This window comes from Phyllostomus discolor, chromosome 3 (genome assembly GCF_004126475.2).
Source record: "Phyllostomus discolor isolate MPI-MPIP mPhyDis1 chromosome 3, mPhyDis1.pri.v3, whole genome shotgun sequence".
Classification (NCBI taxonomy): domain Eukaryota; kingdom Metazoa; phylum Chordata; class Mammalia; order Chiroptera; family Phyllostomidae; genus Phyllostomus; species Phyllostomus discolor.
In genome coordinates, this window is record NC_040905.2 from 150,824,021 (window position 1) to 150,845,830 (window position 21,810).

Sequence of the window (21,810 nt, forward strand, 5' to 3'; positions counted from 1 at the left end):
CACCTGGTCCCACATTATTCTCAGTGTGTCTGTGCGGGTGTTTCTGCATGAAATTAGCATTTGACCAGTCAGCTGAGTAAAGCAGATTGTCCTCCCCAGTGTGGTGGGCCTCACCCAATCTGTGGAAGACCTGACTAGGACAAAAAGGCTGAGTAGGAGGACACTCCCCCTGCCTGTGCTCAGGATGGGAACAGGAGACCCCTGCCTTCGGGCTCATCGGCTTGCCTGGGTCTCCAGCAGCTGACTGCAGATCATGGAACTTCTCAGCCCCCATAATAATGTGAACCACTTACTTAGAATCTGTCTCCTTATCTCTTATAGTGCATCATATAAACATCTATATATGATTATGTGTAAAGCATGTGTGTATATAATATGTGTGTATGTGTATAGATATGTATACATATAGGCATATACACATGTAGCCTACTGGTTCTGTTTCTCTGGGGAATGCTGACTAATATGAGTATCACGTTGCTATTAACTGGTATGAGTTATACACAGAAAGTCTATTTACAAATGACTACTTCTTGAACCTTTCCCATTTTAAGAAACATTTCACACACTTGAAATAGGAGTAAAGGGGAAAAGCAAAGGACTTTGTGAAACCTGTTCTTAATGTTCTTTACAGAAAAGTTTCTACAGACCCACAGGGGTCCACACTGTACTGGCGGGGCACGTTCAACTGATGAGCGCTCCTTAATTCAAGCTTTAGCTGATTCCTCCAACTGTCGCAGAACTGAGCTTCTCCATGGGCATCTCTCTCTCTCTCTCTTTTTTTTAAAAGTGCATATTTTTTATTACACTGAAAAAATGACTACTAATAATCATGCCTTATGGCTTAATCCTACTGAGTTAAGAACACTAACAATAATTTGTATACAACAAAATTTCCTAAACACAATATATGATTTTTACTTACACATTTAAGACATATTATATATTTATGACTAAGAAATAACCTTGAATGTTTTAAACAGCAGAACCATACAAAAGAGTTACAACTGATAAGAACACTATAAAAGTGCCCTGTGTTTTTATCCCATAGATACACCATAGGAAACCAGGTTAAGAAAACTTTGAAAAATATTTTGTATATTAAGCACTGACTGGTGTGGCTCAGTGGATTGAGTGCCAACCTGTGAACCAAAGGGTTGCTGGTTCAACTCCCAGTCAAGGCACATGTCTGAGTTGAAGGCCAGGTCCCCAGTAGGGGGCACATGAGAGGCAACCACACATTGATGTTTCTCTTCCTCCCTTTCCCCCTCCTTTTCCCTCTCTAAAAGTAAATAAATTTAATCTTTGAAAAATGTTCTGTAGGCCCTGGCTGGCGTAGCTCAGTGGATTGAGCACGGGCTGTGAACCAAAGTGTCTGGGGCTCGATTCCCAGCCAGGGTACATGCCTGAGTTGCAGGCCATAACCCCCACCAACTGCACATTGGTGTTTCTCTCTCTCTCTCTCTCTATCTCTCTATCTCCCTTCCTTCCCTCTCTAAAAATAAATGAATAAAATCTTTAAAAAGATTAAAAACAAAATTCAGCAATCAAGATACATAATATTTTAATGCAATATTCTAAAAGATTGAAGTCAATGCAAAAAATTCATGACGTATAAAATATCAAAATTTTAAATAAAGATAAGATTGGCATGTAAAAAATGTTTTGTATATTAGCAATGAGTTTTTTGGGAGGACAGAGAATAACTGTTTTTCCTTTGGCTAAGACAGTCAGCAGTTTGAAGTTATTAAACCCAGAAGGCAGCAGCCCCCGGGGGAGCCAGAGTTCTGCGGCAGGAACCCAGTGTGGGAGCACGCCTGTGTCTTCACTCCCCGCACAGTGTTCACTTGAGGTTCCCGTCGTGAAGGAGCTGCTGCAGTCAATTCTGATTCAGAAGGATAGTCATTGGGTGGTGTGACTTTGTCATCTTATCCACTGTGATGAAGGATAATTTGTAAAATGCTTTTCCATTTTAAAATGTAAATGTCTATATCCCAACAGACGAAGTGGCAGGCATGCTGGGAGTCTGAAGGTAACACCCGCTCCCGCCAGTCTGTGGGCCCTGTGAGCAGGAAGCCCAGAGGGTGTCTGAGGAGCCTGGAGTTCCGCGTCAGTGACACCACGGAGTTCATCGTAGTCACCTTTCTACCGCTAACTGTAATCATAACTGTATTCTTTTTTTCCTTGGTATTATAATCTCACTGGAGGCTTTTCGTTAATACCTTATTCCTATGAACAAATTTGGAGCACAACATATCGTCCTCCAGGAGTGAGGGTGGAAGGCTGCAGGCAGGTAGCAAGAAGAGTGCACACACTTCCTTCCCCTCATTTTTCAGGAACCCAGCCTTGCCCAGCATAAAACTGTAGCTTAACCCAACCTTCTGTGTCTGCTGGGAGACTTTGCCCATGGACCGCACACCACCTGACAGCAGAGGCCGCTTGTGGTGACCGCACTGTCTCCATCTGCCCAGCACTGGCTGCGATTCTGCTCCAGGAGGCAAACACAGCTTCTGGCGGGGAAGTTGTCTCGACAACACTGTCCATTCCCTCAAGGAGAGCAGCGGCCCCTCCAAGACCAGGCATCCCCTCCTCAGGGGGCGCAGTCACTTCAGGAAGACTGAGACTTTCCAGAGTCATTCCCTCTTTTTCCATTTCCCATTTCCTTTTTGATTCTTTCAACACCCTGGCCTCCTTTGAGGAGACAGGAATACACTTTAGATCGGGGTAAGCATATTCACACAGCCTCTCATATGCTTCTACTTTAAGCCTTTGGTGCTCAGCTTTAACTTCTGGCACCAAGCCCTCAGGATGTCTCGGTGAAGCAGGTCAACTGGTGGCAATGTAAGGAACAGCAGGGGAATTGGTATCTTCTTCCAAATTCTGACTCTCTGACTGTTTTGTGCCATCTCTTGTGGAAAGGAAGTTTTGTCATCTTTCACAGATCTTTTCCGTTTGGTTTCCTTTCCTGAGGTTCTTTTTGGTCTTGATTCACCAGCAGCCTGATATTTCTCTTCAGCTTTTACTGGTTGGAATTTGGAAGCCATTTCCTCCGCTGCCCCGACTTCTTTGTGGACTTACATTTCTTGCCTTTCACATTTTGCATATTCAGAATAGAACATGAGGTTGATTAAAAGAAAATCTTACTTCTGATATGGCCCCTGGCCCTTTATGGGTGTCTCTTAAGAGATAAAGCTGACTCCAGATATTCCATGAACCGTTTACTGAGATATAAACGTAAAAGTTCTGGAAGTCTCATAGATACTAAGCAAAGAAAAAAAAAAGAAAAAAAATGTATGGAGGCCAAAAATTCAGAATGCACTCTGCTGCTAAATAAAGAAAAACAAAACGGCCCCGGCTGGGTGGCTCAGCTGATCGGGGCGTCATCCTGTCAACCAAAGGTTGCAGGTTTGCTTCCCGATCAGGGCGCATAGGAAGGCAATTGAATGATGTTGCTCTCCCTATCTGTCTCTCTCTCTCCTGTCTCTCTAAAATCAATAATTATGTTCCTGGGAGGATTTTTTAAAAAGCAAACAATCCATAAGATAATCTTCAAATTCATTTTCCATTGTTAAAAGTCAACGCAAAATTATATTCAAATTGATTTTTAGGTACGAAAATTCTTTAAAGAAACCCATGTGTATAACAAGCCCATCAGAAGTCACCTAAAACCCCTTTTCAAGTTTTAGAAACAATTTTTCAGCTAAAATTGTCTAAAGTTTATTAGACAAAGCAGTCTATACATATTGGAGTTTCCAGATTGGCCATAAGGATGTTCTTGAAGTGATCAAGTTGCAGCATCTTTAAGAGATTCTAGGCACCGACATTCTAAAGATTTCCAACTCATGTACACATCCAGGGGTGTGTAAGTACCTTTTACTCAATGATTTTGGAAACTGAGCTACCAAAATATATGCGGCAATTTAGAAGGAAGTGCCTGTTGAAAAGAGATAAGACCCCAGAAGTGGGGGCCAGAATTCAATAGGACTTGGAGAAATGGGTCCACAGGATTTTGTCAGTGTGCCATGCAGCTGACAGGAAAGACAGAGTAGACAAGGGCAAGTTAGATGTGAGTGGGTGCATCAACCCTTAGAATAAGGGTATTTAAAAATATCAGTGCATTTCTTTGTATTTTTTTCTCCTCATAAGTGTTGTACAAAAGGCTCAACGGCCTCGATATTTCTGTGCCTTAGGAGAAAGGTGGGCTCACCTCAGCTGCACGCAGGCCCAGACTGCCTTTCTGAGTCAGTCTTCATCTCTAGGGCTTGGCAGTGTTGTATTGTAGTTTCAAAAACTACGTGTGGTAAAGCCACAGGAATTCTTCTCCCCTAGGCATCCAGTCCCCCAAGTGACTCAGAGTCTGCCTGAGTTATGGTAGGATTTCTTATTTGGTTTGAAGAATCAAAATCAGGATGACACACTGGTAAAAAGTTTGAAAGTCCAGAGGTTAAATATCCAGCTCACCCTCATATTGGCATGTTGGCTGTGAGATCTCGGGCAAGTTAGTTATCTGGGCCTCACTATCTTTACAGGATTGCCTTAGGGATGAAACCAGTTAGCACAGTGTCTAGTTCATAGCTCAACAAACAGCCAGCCCATCCTTATTAACAGTACCTACGTTGAACGTATGGAGGGATAGCAATTGACATTTAAATGGCATCTACTATGGGGCAGGAAGTGCACTAGTTATTTTCATGCATTAGTTCCTCTAATCCTTACAAAGTCCCCGGGGGGATAAATATTCTTCTTCTATGTCATCAGAGGCTGGAACTGAGATTGGATCACAGCAAAGTAGAGTAGAAAATGCACCGAATGGGGGAGGGTGTCTTATTAGATGGTTGCTAATTCCTCTTTCAGCTAACAGGTCATGATTCTATGACCCCGTATGATAAAGTTAATATGGATGGAGTTATAGTCAGGTTTCTCAATTTTGACAAGAATTTTGAAGGGAAAAAATGCCTTTGGGAAGCTGCAGTTACAATGAATCAGCATTTGCAGGGGTCTTTTTAGAGTAATACTTGGGAGAAACTGTCAGTAATTATTATTTCAGAACTTGTCTTAGCAGTCCAAAATCTGACATACATTTTGTCCTGGAAGCTATGGCTTATAATGTCAGAGAGAGTCCTAACTACAGTGTTATTCAGTGCTTGGAAGGAACAGAGTTTTTTCCACTCTTCTGCTTACCTGCAAAGTTGTGAGTTGCCACCTGGTGATAGCAGAGTTCCACGCCATCCAAGAGGAAAGGGTGCTCCTAAATATGAAGGAAGCCACAAAAAAATGCTGATTGGTTTTTGTTCAAAGAACAGGCTTTTCTATTTTTTAAAAAAATGTCTAAAAACTAGGTTATTAATTAAATAAGTATTATTTACCTAGATATGCTCAAGAGTGAATTTGGGGGCAAATCTTACAATTGAGCAAGTCTCTTGCTAGTTCTTCTTGCAGGAACCAGCTAAATCATTTTTCCGTTCTGCTTCATTACAGAACCTGGTCACAGAGCCGTTCTCCTGGCTCACTTACAGCCTCCCTCCACCCCCTAGGCTCCCCTGCTATTCTCCACGTGCCATTTCCCTCTCTTTACCCATCACCCCACTGCCCCTTTTCTATGGCTTTTCTAAACCACAGGGACCTCTTTTCTGCCTTCTGGGAACTCTCAAACCCCAAATAGTATAGAATCTTTAATCAAAGCTTGCAGTTTTTATTCTTTGTTTAAAAAACATTTTGACAATTATCTCATGCTCTCCTTAGCTAGATTATTTGCAGATAAATAGTTTGAAAGGTCATGTATTTATTTTACAAATTTTAATTGCAACTCAGTATTCAATTCTAGTACAAATAATAATTCATGGAAAGTTTCATGGTTCAGACCTGAATATGTTTTAGAACCAGAAGAAGAGGTCAGTTTTAATTAATTTCTTTATTACACAATCAATCACTCAAAGGATTGCCATTGTCTAGCCTCGATTACAAAGGCTTTAAGGCCCAGGGGCTGCCCTGACCATTAAAATATGTGTTTTCTTTGTTAGAAACACATGTCTAAAATCTACTGGCAATAATTGTAGGGAAAATTTAAAATACATCAGCTGACATTTTTCTCTTAACAAAAGCATCATGTACTAAATTCAATTCCTGATTTTATCTTACCACTACTCTGTACCCCAATTATGAGTTAAATGAACAAACCCTCTTTTCAGTTATAGAGTTCTCTTTCCACTGTGTCATCTCAAAAAGGGTTATCTGGTCATCTCAAAAAGACCACCTCTCATTCCAAGGTAAAACACCATGTTTGCCAGAATGCCCTTCTGCATGGTTTATGGTTTGGTTTTGGTCACTAGAGGAAATGCCATGGCTAAGCCATCCTTCTCAGGAGGTCACAGTGGTCATTGGTGATGGCTTCTTGAACTTGTGCTAACTCCAGCTTTCCTCCAGGCTCCAGTTCTTCACGCTGAAATCTCTGGCGAACTATTTCTCTGACCATCCCCCTGCGTTCAGAGCCTCTCTCCACCAGCTACGCCACATCTGTGTAAGCCAAGCCCTATGCTAAGCCCTAACTCCTGTAATGCTTGCAGTGGCTCTGTTTTCTGGCCTGGACCTGTTTCCACAATTAAAACTTGTACAAATAGTTGTTACAGAAGATCAGGCAAAGAGAAAAGCTCACAAAGTCCAGCAAAAATGTGTCTAGTGATGAGGGCAAACTAATTAATGGAGCAAATGGGAAAGATGAGTTTTCTATTTTTACAGATGACTGAATTCACACAAGCAAAAGTAAAATTTGAATGCAAGTGAGGGTCCTGTGTTAGGTGTCTTTTCTGATAAAAATCCTGGATTTTTACTTTTGAAAACATTGCTTTTCGCTGCTTGCTCTCCTGCCCTCTCTGAGAAGGCCAGCTGCATTGCCAGGTTCCCAGGGATTGTTTAGCATATTCCCCAGCATGCCTCTTGCCTCGCCTCAGCTATACCTTAGCTTGATTTCCTGTTTATTAATAGCTGAAATAGAAACTCTACTGACATTTAATGCATTCCACTGACATTGGCTAGCAGACTTCTTGTAATTGTCTGACCTTCTCATCCTCTCTGCATGTTAAAATTACTTAAGGAATGGATGTGCTCGAAGTTCGGTGCCCTACGATTGTTGGAGGAAAAGGTCACACAAATCCAATAAACACATCATTTTATTTTTCACTGGTGCTGCAGTCCATGATCCAGTATCATATGCCTTGGAAAGAAAGTGGAGAAGATCACGTGGCTTTCAGGGAGGGCTGGCAGGTGTCCCTAAGTCCCATACATTCACTCACACATCAATCTGTGTTTGAATTAAATTTCTGTCTCAGAGTTCTGCAGTAGCGAACCTTGTTTCATGTATGTTTTAAATTTTAATATGTGATAACACCAGGAAGAAGTTAACTATTAAACACCAAACTCAGAAAAGTTATTTTATAGTTATGTTTTAAATCTGAATTGAAGATTTTCCTTTAGAGGACTAGGTTAAATTAAAATTTAAATGAGAAGAGTTAATTTTATGCATCTGACTTTTCTCCCCATGCAATACCGTGTTAGTCAGGATGGGACAGGCTTCTCTATAGTAACAAACAACTCCCAAACCTCAGTGGCTTTTCACCGCAGAAGTTTATTTCTCACTCACAACGTGGTACATTGTGAGCCAGGAGGGAGGCTCTGCCTCTCACTCTCTCTCTGGCCTCCTGGTCACTGGACACCCCATTGCACCCCGTTTTTCTAGAATCACAGGAGCAGGAGGAGGTGAGGCGGGGACTCATACACCTACTCTCAAAGCTTCTGCTTGGAGGTGACACACAGAACTTCCATTCACACATCAGTGCCTAAAGCAAGTCACATGGTCTTGATTAACTTCAAAGTGGGTAGATAATCATAATTTTATCATAGTCTGGAGGGAAAACTGGGATATGTATTCAGGAGCCATAACTTAAGTTCTTTTTCAGATTCCAGAAACATAAATATTTTATTTATTGCCATCATCAGATTTTATTACAATCTAGTGTGCGTGTACACCTTATCGATGGGGCAGTGTTCCCTGGGGGCTGAGGACTGGTTCTTTGGAGGGGGGATGACAATAAAACTCAGATATTACAGTGGCCTGTGGCCAACCAAAGGGCCACATTATATAAACAGATATACTCTATGTTAAATTCTTATTGGTGAGGGGACTGATTGGGAAAAAAGTCAAAGGAGGCTCCTTACACGGCTAATGAAAATAAAGCTGAGAAGTACTGGTGTAGGAGAAAGCATACTGAATGTGAGAATTAGGAAGTGCATGTGTTCTAACCCTGGCACTTAAGTAGATTAATTAATTGATCACTCAACTTGAAAACTTAGTTCTTCTCATCCTTGTATTAGTTTCCTAGGGCTTCAGTAACAGACTACCACAAACTGGGCAACATAAAGCAACAGAAATTCATTGTCTCACAGCTCCAGCAGCTAGAGGCCCAAAACCCAGAGGTCAGCAGAGCCATGTTCTGAAGGTCCTGAGGGGAAAACCTCCCATGTGTCTGTCCTGGCTTCTGCTGGCAGCTGGCAATCCTTGTCATTTCCTGGGTTGTGGCGATGTAACTGCAATCTCTGCCTCTGTCATCATGTGCTCCTCTTCTCTCGGTGCATGTGTATTCCCAGCTCTCTCTCTCCCGATGAGACCACTGTGCACTGGATTCCACCCACCCTAATCCCACATAATCTCACCAGAACTTGATGACATCTGCAAAGACCCCATTTCCAAATAAGGTCTCATTCACAGGAAATGGGGGGTTAGGGCTTCAACATATCTTTGCGGGGGGACACAATTAGATTCTCAATACTCTCTGATTCCACAACTCTGTGTATGTGACATTTTTCTCACAGTCTCCACTGCAGTCCAGGCTCTGTGTTTGAGGTAGGAAGACTCCTTTGCTGAAAGCATATTTATTTAGTCCCTCCTGTGTGCCAAGCATTGCTCTAGGCACTAGGGTTACAGGCATAGGGTAAAACAAACAAAAAACAGGTGAACAGTTTAACAAACCGTGGCACATCCATAATGGAATATTACTTTGCAATACAAACAACAAATGATTGATGCATACAAGTTGGATGTATTTACAGGAAATTATGCTGAATGGAAAAATTATAAATTTTAACTCCAAAGGTTACATACTGAAATTCCTCTGATCAAACACTTTTGAAATGACCAATTTTAGAACAGAGGAAAGTTAATAGTTGCAAGGGTTTAGGCAGGGGAGTCGAAGGAAAGGTAGTGTGGTTATAAAAGGGCAACATGAGGGGTCACTGTCATTATGGAGCTACCCACTGTCTTGAGTGCGGTTCTGAATACCTGAATCTAAGCATGTGATAAAATCAGACAGAGCTAAACACATATACATGCACCATGCATACAAGGAAAACTGGGGAAACTGAGTAAGAGTGGTGGACTGAATCACTATCATATCCCAGTTTTAATATTATACACATTATACTGTTACACTGTTGTTTGGGAGGAACTGGGTAAAGTGTACATGAGTTCTCTTTGTTGTTTCTCACAACTGCATGTGAATCTACAGTTACTGCAAAAAAATTTTTAATTAAAATTTTATCTGGAAAAGAAACTGCACAGTAAGAGGCTTCCAAAAATAAAACACAAATAAAACACTACTGGAGGAGATATATCTTACTAGATATCAAGAAGCAATGAGAACTAAACAGACTGCTATAGTACAAGGAGTCAGTAACATATAACAGAGAATCCATAAGCCGAACCATGCACATTTGAGACAGCGTATTATGAAGGCTGCACCTCCTAACATTCGGGAAAAAGGAAAGGTTACATGATAGAAAAGATATTATTAATTTGGAAAAATAGATCTTTATGTCACATAGCACATGAAATAATTCAAGATAGATTCAAATTAATGTATAGAGCAAAGCTATATAGCTGGTCTTAGATGGAATACAGGAGGATTTGAAAAAAATATATAACTTTAAGGTAGGAATGAGGTTTTGGAGAAAGGCCAAAAATGGGGGAGGGGCAAACTATTTTAAAGGAATTATTTGCATACAATTAATATATCAAAACACTTTTGTTCATTAAATGTGGTAAGACCACAGTTTTGTGAAACTTCACTGGCAGTTAGTTTGCTATTTTGCAATGCCTAGAAAATAATTGACTCGCCCAGGTAAACTAATCAATGTGCCTTCATAGACAAGTGATTCTATTGCAAAAAATGACACTACCCTGACGTATGACTTGGTGGGTCTTCAATAGCCAGCTCAGGATGGACAGCTGTGTTCTGGTCCCTTATACTTCGCAGTTGTAACTGGCACCTCTGCTTCATTTGCCACAGGCTACCACTTTTTTCCAAGTTTCAAGGAGTCATTTTTATAGCACATTAAGACCAGTCTCAGGTGTCCTTGGCAAGTTGTTAAATTATGAGTTACAGGAGAGTGTCACATGTCAACAAATTCTTCCATATCTGGATTTATAGTCTGTTTAGTACCCTCAAGACCCATTTCAGGTATGCTCTCCCAGTTCTTGCTGGCATTATTTTAGCTAGATTCTGTAGTTCTTCTGTGAAATGTCTCTTTACTCCTCAAACCTGGGCAGCACCTCCACAGGCGAGCCATGCCGCAGCTTGACAGTAATTACTGACCTCAGAGCAGTGGCGGGGAAGGGAAAGACCTTGAGGAAGGCAAGCATCAGTTTGAGAGACATTTGTCTCACGTGACATCTTTGCCTGGTCTCTAGGCAAAGGAGGGCTTCCCTCCTTCAGCAAAGGAGGAGGGGGCATCTTTTGCCAGGCCAGAGGGTTCAGAGGAACCTGAGAGTCCAAAATCCTCAACTGCATTTACTCTGACATCTCCTGCTTCGTTCTCAACATCCCACCCCTTCCCTTTCACTATGTGCAGGGGACCGTGTGTAGGAGACTTGCTGGGACATCGAATTTTTAAATGCAGGAGAGCTGCCTGGACTACGTATTCACAAACACATTTTTTTTTGTCAATTGTTACAAACAGATTCGGGACCTAATTTTCAGTCTTGTGTGTGTCCTGTTGTTGCAGGAGATGAAATCTCTTTAAATATTGCTAAATACATTTTCTGGCTTGTTGATAGAGGCTGGCATTTTCTCCCTTCAATGCAGCAGTACCACTTAGTAGAAGCCACCAATTCTAGTGTCCTTATTATATCTCCCTATCTTTCAAATCCTAGACATATTATGGAAGTGCATCCCTTCCCACTTGTATACCCTCCCAACTCACCACAGTCTCAGTAATTGTGATACTGCAGCATGTGGGGTTATCATCCCCAATTACTGCCAATATTGGGGGCTTTGCCATCATCTGGACAGTGAATGGTGCAATTCCAGAACTCTGTCCTGAAAATCTGCTTCCTATTATCATTTCTGATATGCCTTTTTAGTTGGGTTCTTGCAGAAGCAGACCTCAAAACAAAGATTTGAATGCAAGGAGTTTATTGGGGAGATAATTTCAGGAAATAGCAGTAAGGAAAATGCAAGATAAGGCCCTAGCTGGGTAGCTCAGTTGATTAGATCATTGTGCCAATATGCCAAGGATCCGGATGGGTTTGATTCCTGGTCAAGGCACGTACAAGAAACAGCCAATGAATGCACAAATAAGCCAAACAGTTGATATTTCGATGTCTCTCTCTCCCTCCCCTCCTGCCATTCCTCTCTCCCTAAAATCAATGGATAAAAATTTCTTTAAAAAGTCAAAGATAACCAATACAGTATGCCTTACCACAGAAGGTAACATTGTGGAAAACCTGAGTTTAATTCCAAAGGGGAGATTATGTAAATGTGTGCCTTAGAGTTTGTCTCAGAAGAGGTTGGGGAGGGGTACTTATAGACCACTTCTGCCAGGGTTAGCTGAGGGTTGTTCCCGAGTGTTAGTTTTCTAGCATTCTGGCTGCTAATGGTTATGGGGTTTCTCTGAGGGTGACAAAAATATTCTTGAAGTGGAGGGTTGCATGAACTTGTGAATATACTAAAAACCACTAAATTTCATACTTTAAAAGGGTTAGTTTTCTTGTAGGTGAACGAAATTTCATATAATATATGCAAATGGTCACTCCACTAGATAAAATGTATGTAGACTTAATGCATTCCATTTAATAGTGCACCATAGATAAGACGTTCACTACACAGTCAACCATTTACTAAAAGGCAGTGACATTGTTTATTGCTTTTTGTCTCTACAAAGTATTTGTATATATTTATTCCTATTTGTTTATGCTTTTATTCCATAAAGCAGATTCCCAAAAGGGCCATTTCTGACCAATTTTTAGCAGATACCTTAAGTTATTTTGCAAAAATTTAACAACTCACATTTTCTCTCAGCCATATATGAGAGAACTCACACACTCTCACCAGCACTGAATTTTTTTCACTCTGAGAGGTAAAAATTATTTTTTTATTTCCATTTGAGATTCAGTATCGTTATATATGTCTATTGGCCTTTTTCAGTTTCTACTTTTCTTATCATTTGTCTGTACAATTTACTTTATAAAACCTGTTAAATTTTATCATATGCCACAGTATTTTTCTCCTTTATTCTGTGGGTATAATGAATTATATTCCTGATTATTACATTTGGATTGAAAATAATTTGACCAGAAAGGCTATTATTTGAATAACGAGAATTTCTGTTTTTTACTTAGAATATTTATATTTCTTCTAGTAAATAACATTGATTTATACTTCTCTTTTTCACTTATATTTATCTGGATTTTCCATTTTGCCTATCTTTGCTTCATAAATAAGACTTACAGGATCTTCTCATCTTTTTTTGTGAATAGTTAAAATAACAGGAATCATCTGTTTTGTGAGACTAGATAGATTTCAGCGATAAAATCACCAGGGCCTGCAGCTTTTCTAAAAGGCAGTTAGCTGTGTTTCTAATTTGTTATATGGAATGGTTTATTTGACTTTCTGCCACTTGTTAAGTGAACCTGGTTTATTTATATTTTGCCAGAAAGTCATACACTTCCTTAAGATTGACATATATTTGTGCATATTTTTATAATTTTTAAAATCTTGCATAACTTTTACAGTTCTTAATGTTTCATGTTTTCATCTTCCGCTCTTTTATCCTTAATAAGGTTGGCCAGGGTTAACTAAATTATAAGTAACAGGTTTGTTTTTACATCTTTTTAAGTTGTTTTTCTTTTTGAGTTAATTCTACTTTCATGAATTCTTTCCTCCTACTTTCCTTTTCTAAGATAGATTTTAATTTATTTTTTAAAGATTTTATTTATTTATTTTTAGAGAAGGGAAGGGAGAAAGAGAGGGAGAGAAACATCAATGTGTGGTTGCTTCTCACATGCCCCCCAGTGGGGACCTGGCCTGCAACCCAAGCATGTACCCTGACTGGGAATCAAACCGGCGACCCTTTACATCACAGGCCCACACTCAATCCACTGAGCCACACCAGCCAGGGCTTTTTATTTATTTTTAGAGACAGGGGAAGTGAGGGAGAAAGACAGGGAGAAAAACAGCAATGTGAGAGACAGACATTGGTGGTTACCTCTCATACGCACCCAACCCAGACATGTGCCCTGACCGGGGTTGGAACCAGCGACCTTTTACCTTGCGGGACAACATTCAACCAATCGAGCCATACCAGTCAGGGCCCTCTGACTTTCTTTAGGTTTATTTTGTTTTTCTTTTCTATTTGTCAAGTTGTACATTTAGCTTATTTTCAGTTCATTTTTTTAAAATAAATGCTTTGAGTTATTCATTTTCTCTTAAATACAGCTTCAGCTGTGTCTCACAGGGTTTTTAATAACAAAGTTTTCATTTTCATTACTTTCTAGATAATTTTCCATTTCCATTTTATTTTTCTTCAGGGATGGTTTAAAAAGAGTTGATAAAAGCTGTCTTTAAATTGAAAGAGAAATACATGTCCATGGGAAAATACTGAAACAGTATACAAGGATGTACTGTAACAAGAGAAAACTCATCCTAATCAGATTCTGGTGTTTCTCCAGTAATATGAACATACTGTACAAATATATGTTGTGAAATGAATTCCTTAACTTTTATTTTATTTTGTTAGAATGCTTCCAAGGTCATTGGTATGGTATTTGAGAAGCCAAGGGCTTGTTCTACTCTGGTCTTGAATCTCTAAGCCCTCTTAAGGTTCAAACTTAAGAAAGGGTCATAGAATGGACTCATATGGTTTTCTAAATTTGTGGGTACTGGTTTTACTTTGTTTGCTGTGGAAATCTAGAGGTGAGAAGTAACTACCTCCTTAAATTCATCTGTTAAGCACCTTTACAAGATGGACTCCACTCTTGGTGGAAGGAGTTCCTTCCGTTTATGTCCTGTGATGGTGGTGCCAAGAGGTATTTTCAGTTTTGCAGCCCATGAACTCTGTCTTCCTTCCCCAAACAACCACAAACAAAAAATTATTCTAAGTAAAATCTATGCTTCTCTTTCAAAGATGGCTTCAAGGCAAATTCTCCAGCAGGCTCCCTTCATCTAGATCGCCTCAACACTTGCAGCTCCTGGAATGGTTCCTAATGATCTCCACATCCTGTTACTCACATTCTTTTGAAATCTCCTCCGTGTGCATGAGATGAAGCAGATTGCCATAGGAAGAACCCATGGTACAAAGAACTAAGGGCAACCTCTACCAATAGCTAGCAAGGAGCTGAAGCCCAAAATCTAACAGCCTGCAAAGAACTGCATCCCGCCAATTACCTGAGTGAGCTAGGACGCAGAGCCCTTCAAGTTAAGCCTTGATATGACTGAGGCCTCCTGAGAGACCTAGTGTTGGAGAACCCCTGTAGGCTGTGCTCATATTCCTTACCCACAGACACTGCTACTATCAATGTTGTTTTAAGCCACTAAGTTTTAGGGCAATCTGTAACAGAGCAATAGATAACAAATATACCAGTGTTGAACAAATTCCTTGTAAAACCTGTAATTACTGGGAGTTCTTTTTTCAGGTAATTGGTTTGGAGAAAAGAGTTATGTGCCTCACACAACCCCAATCACCTGTTCCCATCTCATACTTGTGAGATCACCTGTGCTCATACTCATACTTTCTGAAAGGCCACACATACAGATTTTGGAGATAAAAAAAAGAAACAAAAATGATAAATGTGATCAGGGAAGAACAAAACTTAGACAAATACTACCATTACACCCTATTAGAATGGCTAAAATACAACATATGAGTACCGCTCCCCAAAGACGGTGAAGAGCAGCCCAACCTCTCAGACTCTGCAGGTGGGACTGTGAAAGGGTATAGCCATTCTAGAGAGCAGTTTTGCAGTTTCTTGCCAAGTTAAAAACACAGCCCATGATCCAGCAATCACACTCATGAGCATGACATGATGGGTATACACTGGTATTTAAAAAGTTGTAGTATAGTATATTTGTGGCACTTGAAATGCTGTCAAGTTATAGCTATGTCACAGTAATTTGCAGTGTGCCAAGCAATAGTGCAAAGTGATAGTGCACCATACACAGTCTCTGCCATAACTATGCATCTCCACTGCTGCAGTGTGAACGCAACCACAGATAACACATAAATGAATGAGCACTGCTGTGTTCCAATAAAACTTTATTGATGAACACTAAAATTTGAATTGTATATAACTTTCACATGCTACAAAACATTATTCTCCTTTAAAAAATCTGACAATATAAAAACCATTCTTAGCTTGTAGGCCACAGAAAAACAGGGAGCAGGCCAGACTTGCCAACCTCATGGCACCTATTCTGAGGGTGGGAAGAATACCAAGAAAATGAGTGAACAGATAAAATAACTCTGTGTTAAAAGAAAATTAAATAGTAAAATGGCCAGGGATTGTGTATCTGAAGGAACACGTAAGATGAACCTGAACGGTGAGGAGCCAGTCATGAGAAAAACTGAGTACAGAGTATTCTAGAAAGACAGAATAGCAAGGGTAGGCTAGAGGCAGGCACAAGCTTTGTGAATTAAAGGAACCGAACAGGGATGGCATCGCTGTTAAGAATTTAACTCTAATTAGTTGACTACAGTAGAATTTAGACTAATTTTATACACTGGTTTTGTGGTCCCTTGCTGATTTATATGACCACACAAAGAATAATGAATTTCAAAAAAAAAAGAGAGAGAGAAGGAAAAAATGTATTTATTTTGCCAAATTGTTCTAGGAAAAGACAGTATCTCCTATATGATCCAAGTATTCAGAACAGATACAGTTGGACCACACAAGTTATTTCCTTAAATGCTCACCCTTGAGTTACGCTGCTTCACTTTACATTTGCTTACAATGCAAACGTTTTGCTCACTGGATGATTGAAGGCCATTCATAGCAGTTTTCTGTAAAAAGTCATTTCTTTATAAAACTTAAAAGATTAAATCCTCAGTTTACATTTTTTCTTTTTATATTCAGACCAATTTGTGTGTGCCAAGCTTGTTCTGATTTCTTCTAACGCACTGGAAGAAAAATCATTTTTAAGTTTGCATTAGTTGGTGGCAATATTTGCATTCCACAATCAAATGCTACAGTATTTCCTTTTAAATGGCTATCACTTAATTAGTTTCCCTTGTTCAGCAATTAATTAGTTTCAGAGAATTCTTATTCTGTTATTGAACCTGAATACTGATAGTTGGAGCAGACACTGTATTGGGATTGCAATGCATGTATTCCAATCACACCGCATAGAAAGTTTCCACATCTGAAGAAAAGTTCTTCATTGTAATATCATCTAATATCTTTCACAATTGTGAAATACACTTCAACTAGTTTCTTTTTTTCATTTATTTTCTCCAGTACTGCTTGTAGTAAATATGAGGCAAAAGGAAGCTGTAAGAGAAACACAGAAAAAAAGATGATCAAAACTCTATATTTTCTTCAGTGCAAAAAATATCCTAAATATCATTAAACCATTAGAACTCAGCTGTCTGCAACTTTGCAACCATTATGATACCCTACTGGGTCTCTTTTCAACTGATCCTGCTGGTTAGTGTGGGTAATTTTGTCTTTTATAATAAAAATGATAAAAGAGCTGAAGTAAAATGAAAAAAGATAAACGCCTTATTGAACCATTCATGGTTTACTGACCATGTTAATGATGTAATCTGCAATACAAGCAGCTAAGCCATTTATCTTCAATCAGCTGATCAATAGCAGGTTCCAGTCATCCCCAGGGCCCACAGGCCCACAGAAGTAGGACTGTATGTGCATCACTCATAAGAGAATGAGAGAGATCTATCAATAACCTTGTCTGTGTTTGAGCTGAATATCTCAAGTTGTAGGGGAAAATTTCAGAGGAAAAAAATGGCAAAAGTATGTTCATTGATTAAGTTGTTATAGAAAAGTTTGTTTGGCATATCAAAGTGTAATACACATGTTGCAAACTGCTGAGTTTATGAAATGTTGAGTATATTTTTAAATTTCATAATTTATATAACTTTCCTAGTAAAGTTTTATTGTTCCCTGCTTCACTGGGTTGCCTATAGTAAAGTTTTATTGTTCCCTGCTTCACTGGGTTGCCTATAGAACTCCAACTCATCCAATCTGAACTGTTCCCCAAGTACCTCCCACAGCCCTATCAACTTCCTGTTGTCCTTCTTCCCAGCTATCTAGTCTACATAAAAGGTTTGTAATAATTAGTAAGTTCATTAAGTCATTTCTTAGAGTTGTCCTTTTGATTAGCCAGGGAAAGAAAATTTTTGTTATCAATGAGAATGCCTCTCATGCCCAGACCACTTCCCTACAGAGAAGTAGCAGCAGGTCCTTTTTTGTGCTAGGATGACAGTCGGCTGTATCACTATGTGACCGAAGACACTTCTGTATGAGTTGCTTAGCTGTGCTCAGCTCCACCATGCTCAGCTAAGGTGATTACAATTAGCTAAACCAACCAGGATAATTCTTTTCCAACTTTGAACTGGAGTAAAAAAGAAAAGACAGGCCAGCAGCAGTGAAAACAGTCCAGACAGGCTCATGCACACACACAAAACAGATTACTAAGCCCATGGAGGAGGAACCGAGACCAAAGCTGGCCCACAGAATTGCATCAGATCCTAACTTGCTAGTTTAACCTCCTTATCTTTATAATAAATCGCCTTCTCCTTAAGGAATTCTGAGTCTATGTCTGGACAGGCTGTATCTTTAGTCTGTATCAGGAGCTTCACATATTTGTCTTACTGGAAACCTACCACAATAGAAAGCACAAGATACCAAAATATCATATATGTTCAGTTCTAAGATACAGTTAAATATAAGAAACACACATTGACTTTTTTAAAAACAGCTTTTTCTGGGATAAAAACTCTACCACTTGAATATACCCACACTTCATACACATCCCAATTTCAGAAATGTACAAATGTGGGGACAGTGCATCTTAGAATCAATGAAAAAAAACATAGATTTGGTAGATTTACAATCGGAACTATACCTAAAATATGATGTGTTAGAAAGTGCTTTAAAAATTCACATGGTGTGTTTGCCATATTTTTTTAAAAATAAAAATGTTTTTAAAACAATAAGAAGACCTGAACTTTCTAATACTTTGGAGTCCAGATTAAGTTAATAGTCAATTAAATTACCTCCCTGTGATCAGGAGGGGCTAAGCCTCCTTAGAACTCCCTCAGGCATAGAGAGGACACAACCATTCTTCTAGGGGGAGGATTTTGGAGTTAAAGTGGCAACCTGATGGGCAGACAGCAAAGATTCCTTCTCATTTACCCTATCAAATATATTTTAAACAACAAACCCAACAATTATGCTGCCTCGGGTTTCACGTTGGGTGGCATGTGCCAGGGACTCTGAAGTCCAGAAAGCCTGCCTGACTCTTCCTTTTACATCAAAAAGGAGACACAATACTTATAATTATGACAGTGTAGCGTTACATAAGCTTAAGCTCTTTAGCATAAGAAGAAAAATGAAAAGGTGAAAAGTTGATACTGCGTGAGATTTGTTAGTATGAAAATTCAACAGGGACATCAGAATAATAATTGAGAGTTTTGCTTCTCTACACTGCAGCATCAAGGTGGGTCTTCTAGTCATTCTTGCTGTCCTGTCGTAAAAGGTGTTTCCTATCAATGGAGGGAACTGGTTTTCAGATTATCAGTGTCTCTTACATGGGAACACCTGCAGATGTTTGTCTTTAGCAACTAGTAAGCCACGGACAATCGCAGATTTATCACTTAAGCTTACAAATTGTGGCTTGATGTGGAGGTGTTTCTGTATGAAGGTAAGATATGATGGTGGTTGCAGGTGTTTGAGGGCCGCCTGGGAAACAGAACAAAGCCTAGAGATCACAACTATAAAACGTACAGTTATATACCTCAGAGCATCAGCACTGGCTGGAATGTACTCCTAATGATATAAATTTAGAAATTTTGTGTCAAAAGAAAAACACTGAAATAAGGGTAATTTTTAAAACTACAGGACAAAATTAACATTTTAATTATTTTCATTCTTATTTTTGGTTTGAAAATTATTATTGAAAAGATAGATATTGCTTTAAAATACAAATGACTTCAATCCAGCTTGAGTCAGACTGCAAGTGAAGATATTAAATTTTATGTATTATATCTACTTTTACAAAAATGTGATTTAGTGAGACAGACTTAAAGACACCAATGTAGTTTGATTATTGTAAAATGAATGGTTCAAAATTTAGTGTAGATATTTATACATACACAATGTATATATAAACACATATCAGTTTACATTATGTATTTATATATGTATGTTATACATACATTTAAAGATAGGATACACTCTATTATAACTGAAAGATTAAACTTGTTAAAATAAGAATGATATCAGAAAGAACAATTTATAATTTAAATTTGGCACTGAATTTTGAGTTGTTTCCTAAATGTTACTTATATTTTTGGCACATATTATATATATATATATATATATATATATATATATATATATATATATATATCAGTTCTGCTGAAAATTGGCACATATGACATATATATGTATATATCAGAGTTCTGCTGAAAACTGACTCACAGGAAAGGCAGTATTTACTATTCTCAAACTTTGGTAAAGGCTATAATTTATTTTCACTTTCATTTTGGCCCCAATTTTCTATAGTGGTAAAATACACATAATATGAAATTTACCTTTTAACACTTAATCACATATGTCTTCCTCCCCGCCGCCGGAAACATGAAAATAAGCTTGAAATCATTAAATTAAAAAAATCTCAGCAAGACTTTAAATGGAGAATCTTAAACTTTTGTTATTTCAGCTAAGTGTGAGAAGCCTGCATGGGTGACTGGACTGGCAGGTTATAAATGTGAGCCAGGGACACTGAGAGCGAGAGAGTGTGTGATAATGCAGCACGGAAAGCCGGAGAGTAAATATGTTCAGAGCTGAAATGAGAAACTTTCAGTTAACCTTCAGGCAGGAAGTTACTTTATTTTTCACTTTTTATTTTTTTACAAAAGCCAGGGAGATTTACAAAATCCTTTTCCCTGCCATACTGCAATACATTCCATAGAAGGTAAGCATATTTTGCAGAGAGGACACTGGGGAAAGAGCCATTTTAAATTTCAGCATTTGCAAGATCTGAAGCAACTAAAAGCAACAGGGATATTTAAAGCTAAAATACCAGAAGTCTATATTCTAAATTCTCAACATAAGGTAGAAAGACAGAATTTTTTTATATTGTCCTTGTACAGGAAAATTTATTGGGACCACGTGGACTACAAAGGACTGAATTAAGTTCAGAAAAGGATTAGCAAATAACAGAGAATAAGGCAACAATAAAACCGCAATTAAGATATTTTCTAGCCATTCCTGGCTGAGGTTTTTTACACAAATCCTAGTGAAGAACCATGTTGTGGTTATAAATGTATATTATTTGTTTTAAACAGGTATGCATACTTTATACTCATAATTCTGTTACTTATTTAATAATTTTAAAATTTATATATTTTAACTATTTGTTTATTGTCTTCAACCCCCAGACATGTAAGCTCTTTGAGGACAGTGATTTTGTCTCTCTTGTTCACTGCTGTGCACCCCAACCTGACAATACCTGACACACAGGATGCACTCAATAAATTGTTTAATGGATTCCATATAATCAGCTTTATCTCTACTAATTCTTTCCATAGCCTTGATATATTCCCAAGTACAAAGTACACAGTATTATTCATAAATAACTGACTCCTTATTTGAATATATTAGGAGATAGTATCAATTATAGTGAAATACAGAAACATCTGTTCATATGTCAACTGAAATTAAGTATCTCATTTATATTTAGTTATGGCCAGTAAAAAGAAATTCAAGTGAAAATGCACTTAAGGCAATCTTTTCTAATGCTGGGGACATATTATATGTAATATAAGATCTTTATTGAAGTTATGTAAAAATTTTTTTTTCAGTTACAGTTTGTAGTCAACATTATTTTGTATTGGTTTCAGGTGTAAGCATAGTGGCCAGATAATTATATACTGCACAGAGTGGCCCCCTGATATTTCCAGTGCCCACCTGGCACCATACAATATTGCTGACCACACTCCCTGTGCTTTACTTTACATCCCCACGACTATATAGTAACCAATCAGTACTTCTAATCCCTTCACATTTTCCACCCAGCCCCAAAACACTTCCGTTCTGGCATCCTTCAGTCTCTTCTCTGTATAAGTCTGTTTCTATTTTGTTTGTTAGTTTATTTTGTTCAGTCGATTTCACATGTAAGTGAGATCACATGGTATTTGTCTTTCTCTGACTTGTTTCACCTAACATAATACCCTCTAGGTCCATCCATACTGTCTCAAATGGTAAGATGTCATTCTTTTTTAAAGGCCAAGTAGTATTCCATTGTG

General features: G+C 38.7%; 2 protein-coding genes across 2 annotated transcripts in view; both read right to left on the minus strand.

The window, feature by feature from the left end:
- Positions 1-1,725: 1,725 nt before the first annotated feature.
- On the minus strand, positions 1,726-3,041 carry LOC114490797 (developmental pluripotency-associated protein 4-like). Its single transcript, XM_036020111.1, is given in 3 exon segments — positions 1,726-2,325; positions 2,327-2,762; positions 2,765-3,041. Coding segments are annotated over 3 exon segments (843 nt in total). The 3' UTR covers positions 1,726-2,195.
- Positions 3,042-15,558: 12,517 nt separating this feature from the next.
- The window catches only part of CNTLN (centlein), a 307,559-nt gene continuing 301,307 nt past the window's right edge, over positions 15,559-21,810 (minus strand). The window contains 1 exon segment of the mRNA XM_036021559.1: positions 15,559-16,807. Within this exon segment, the coding sequence (XP_035877452.1) occupies positions 16,706-16,807 (102 nt within the window). The 3' untranslated portion in view covers positions 15,559-16,705.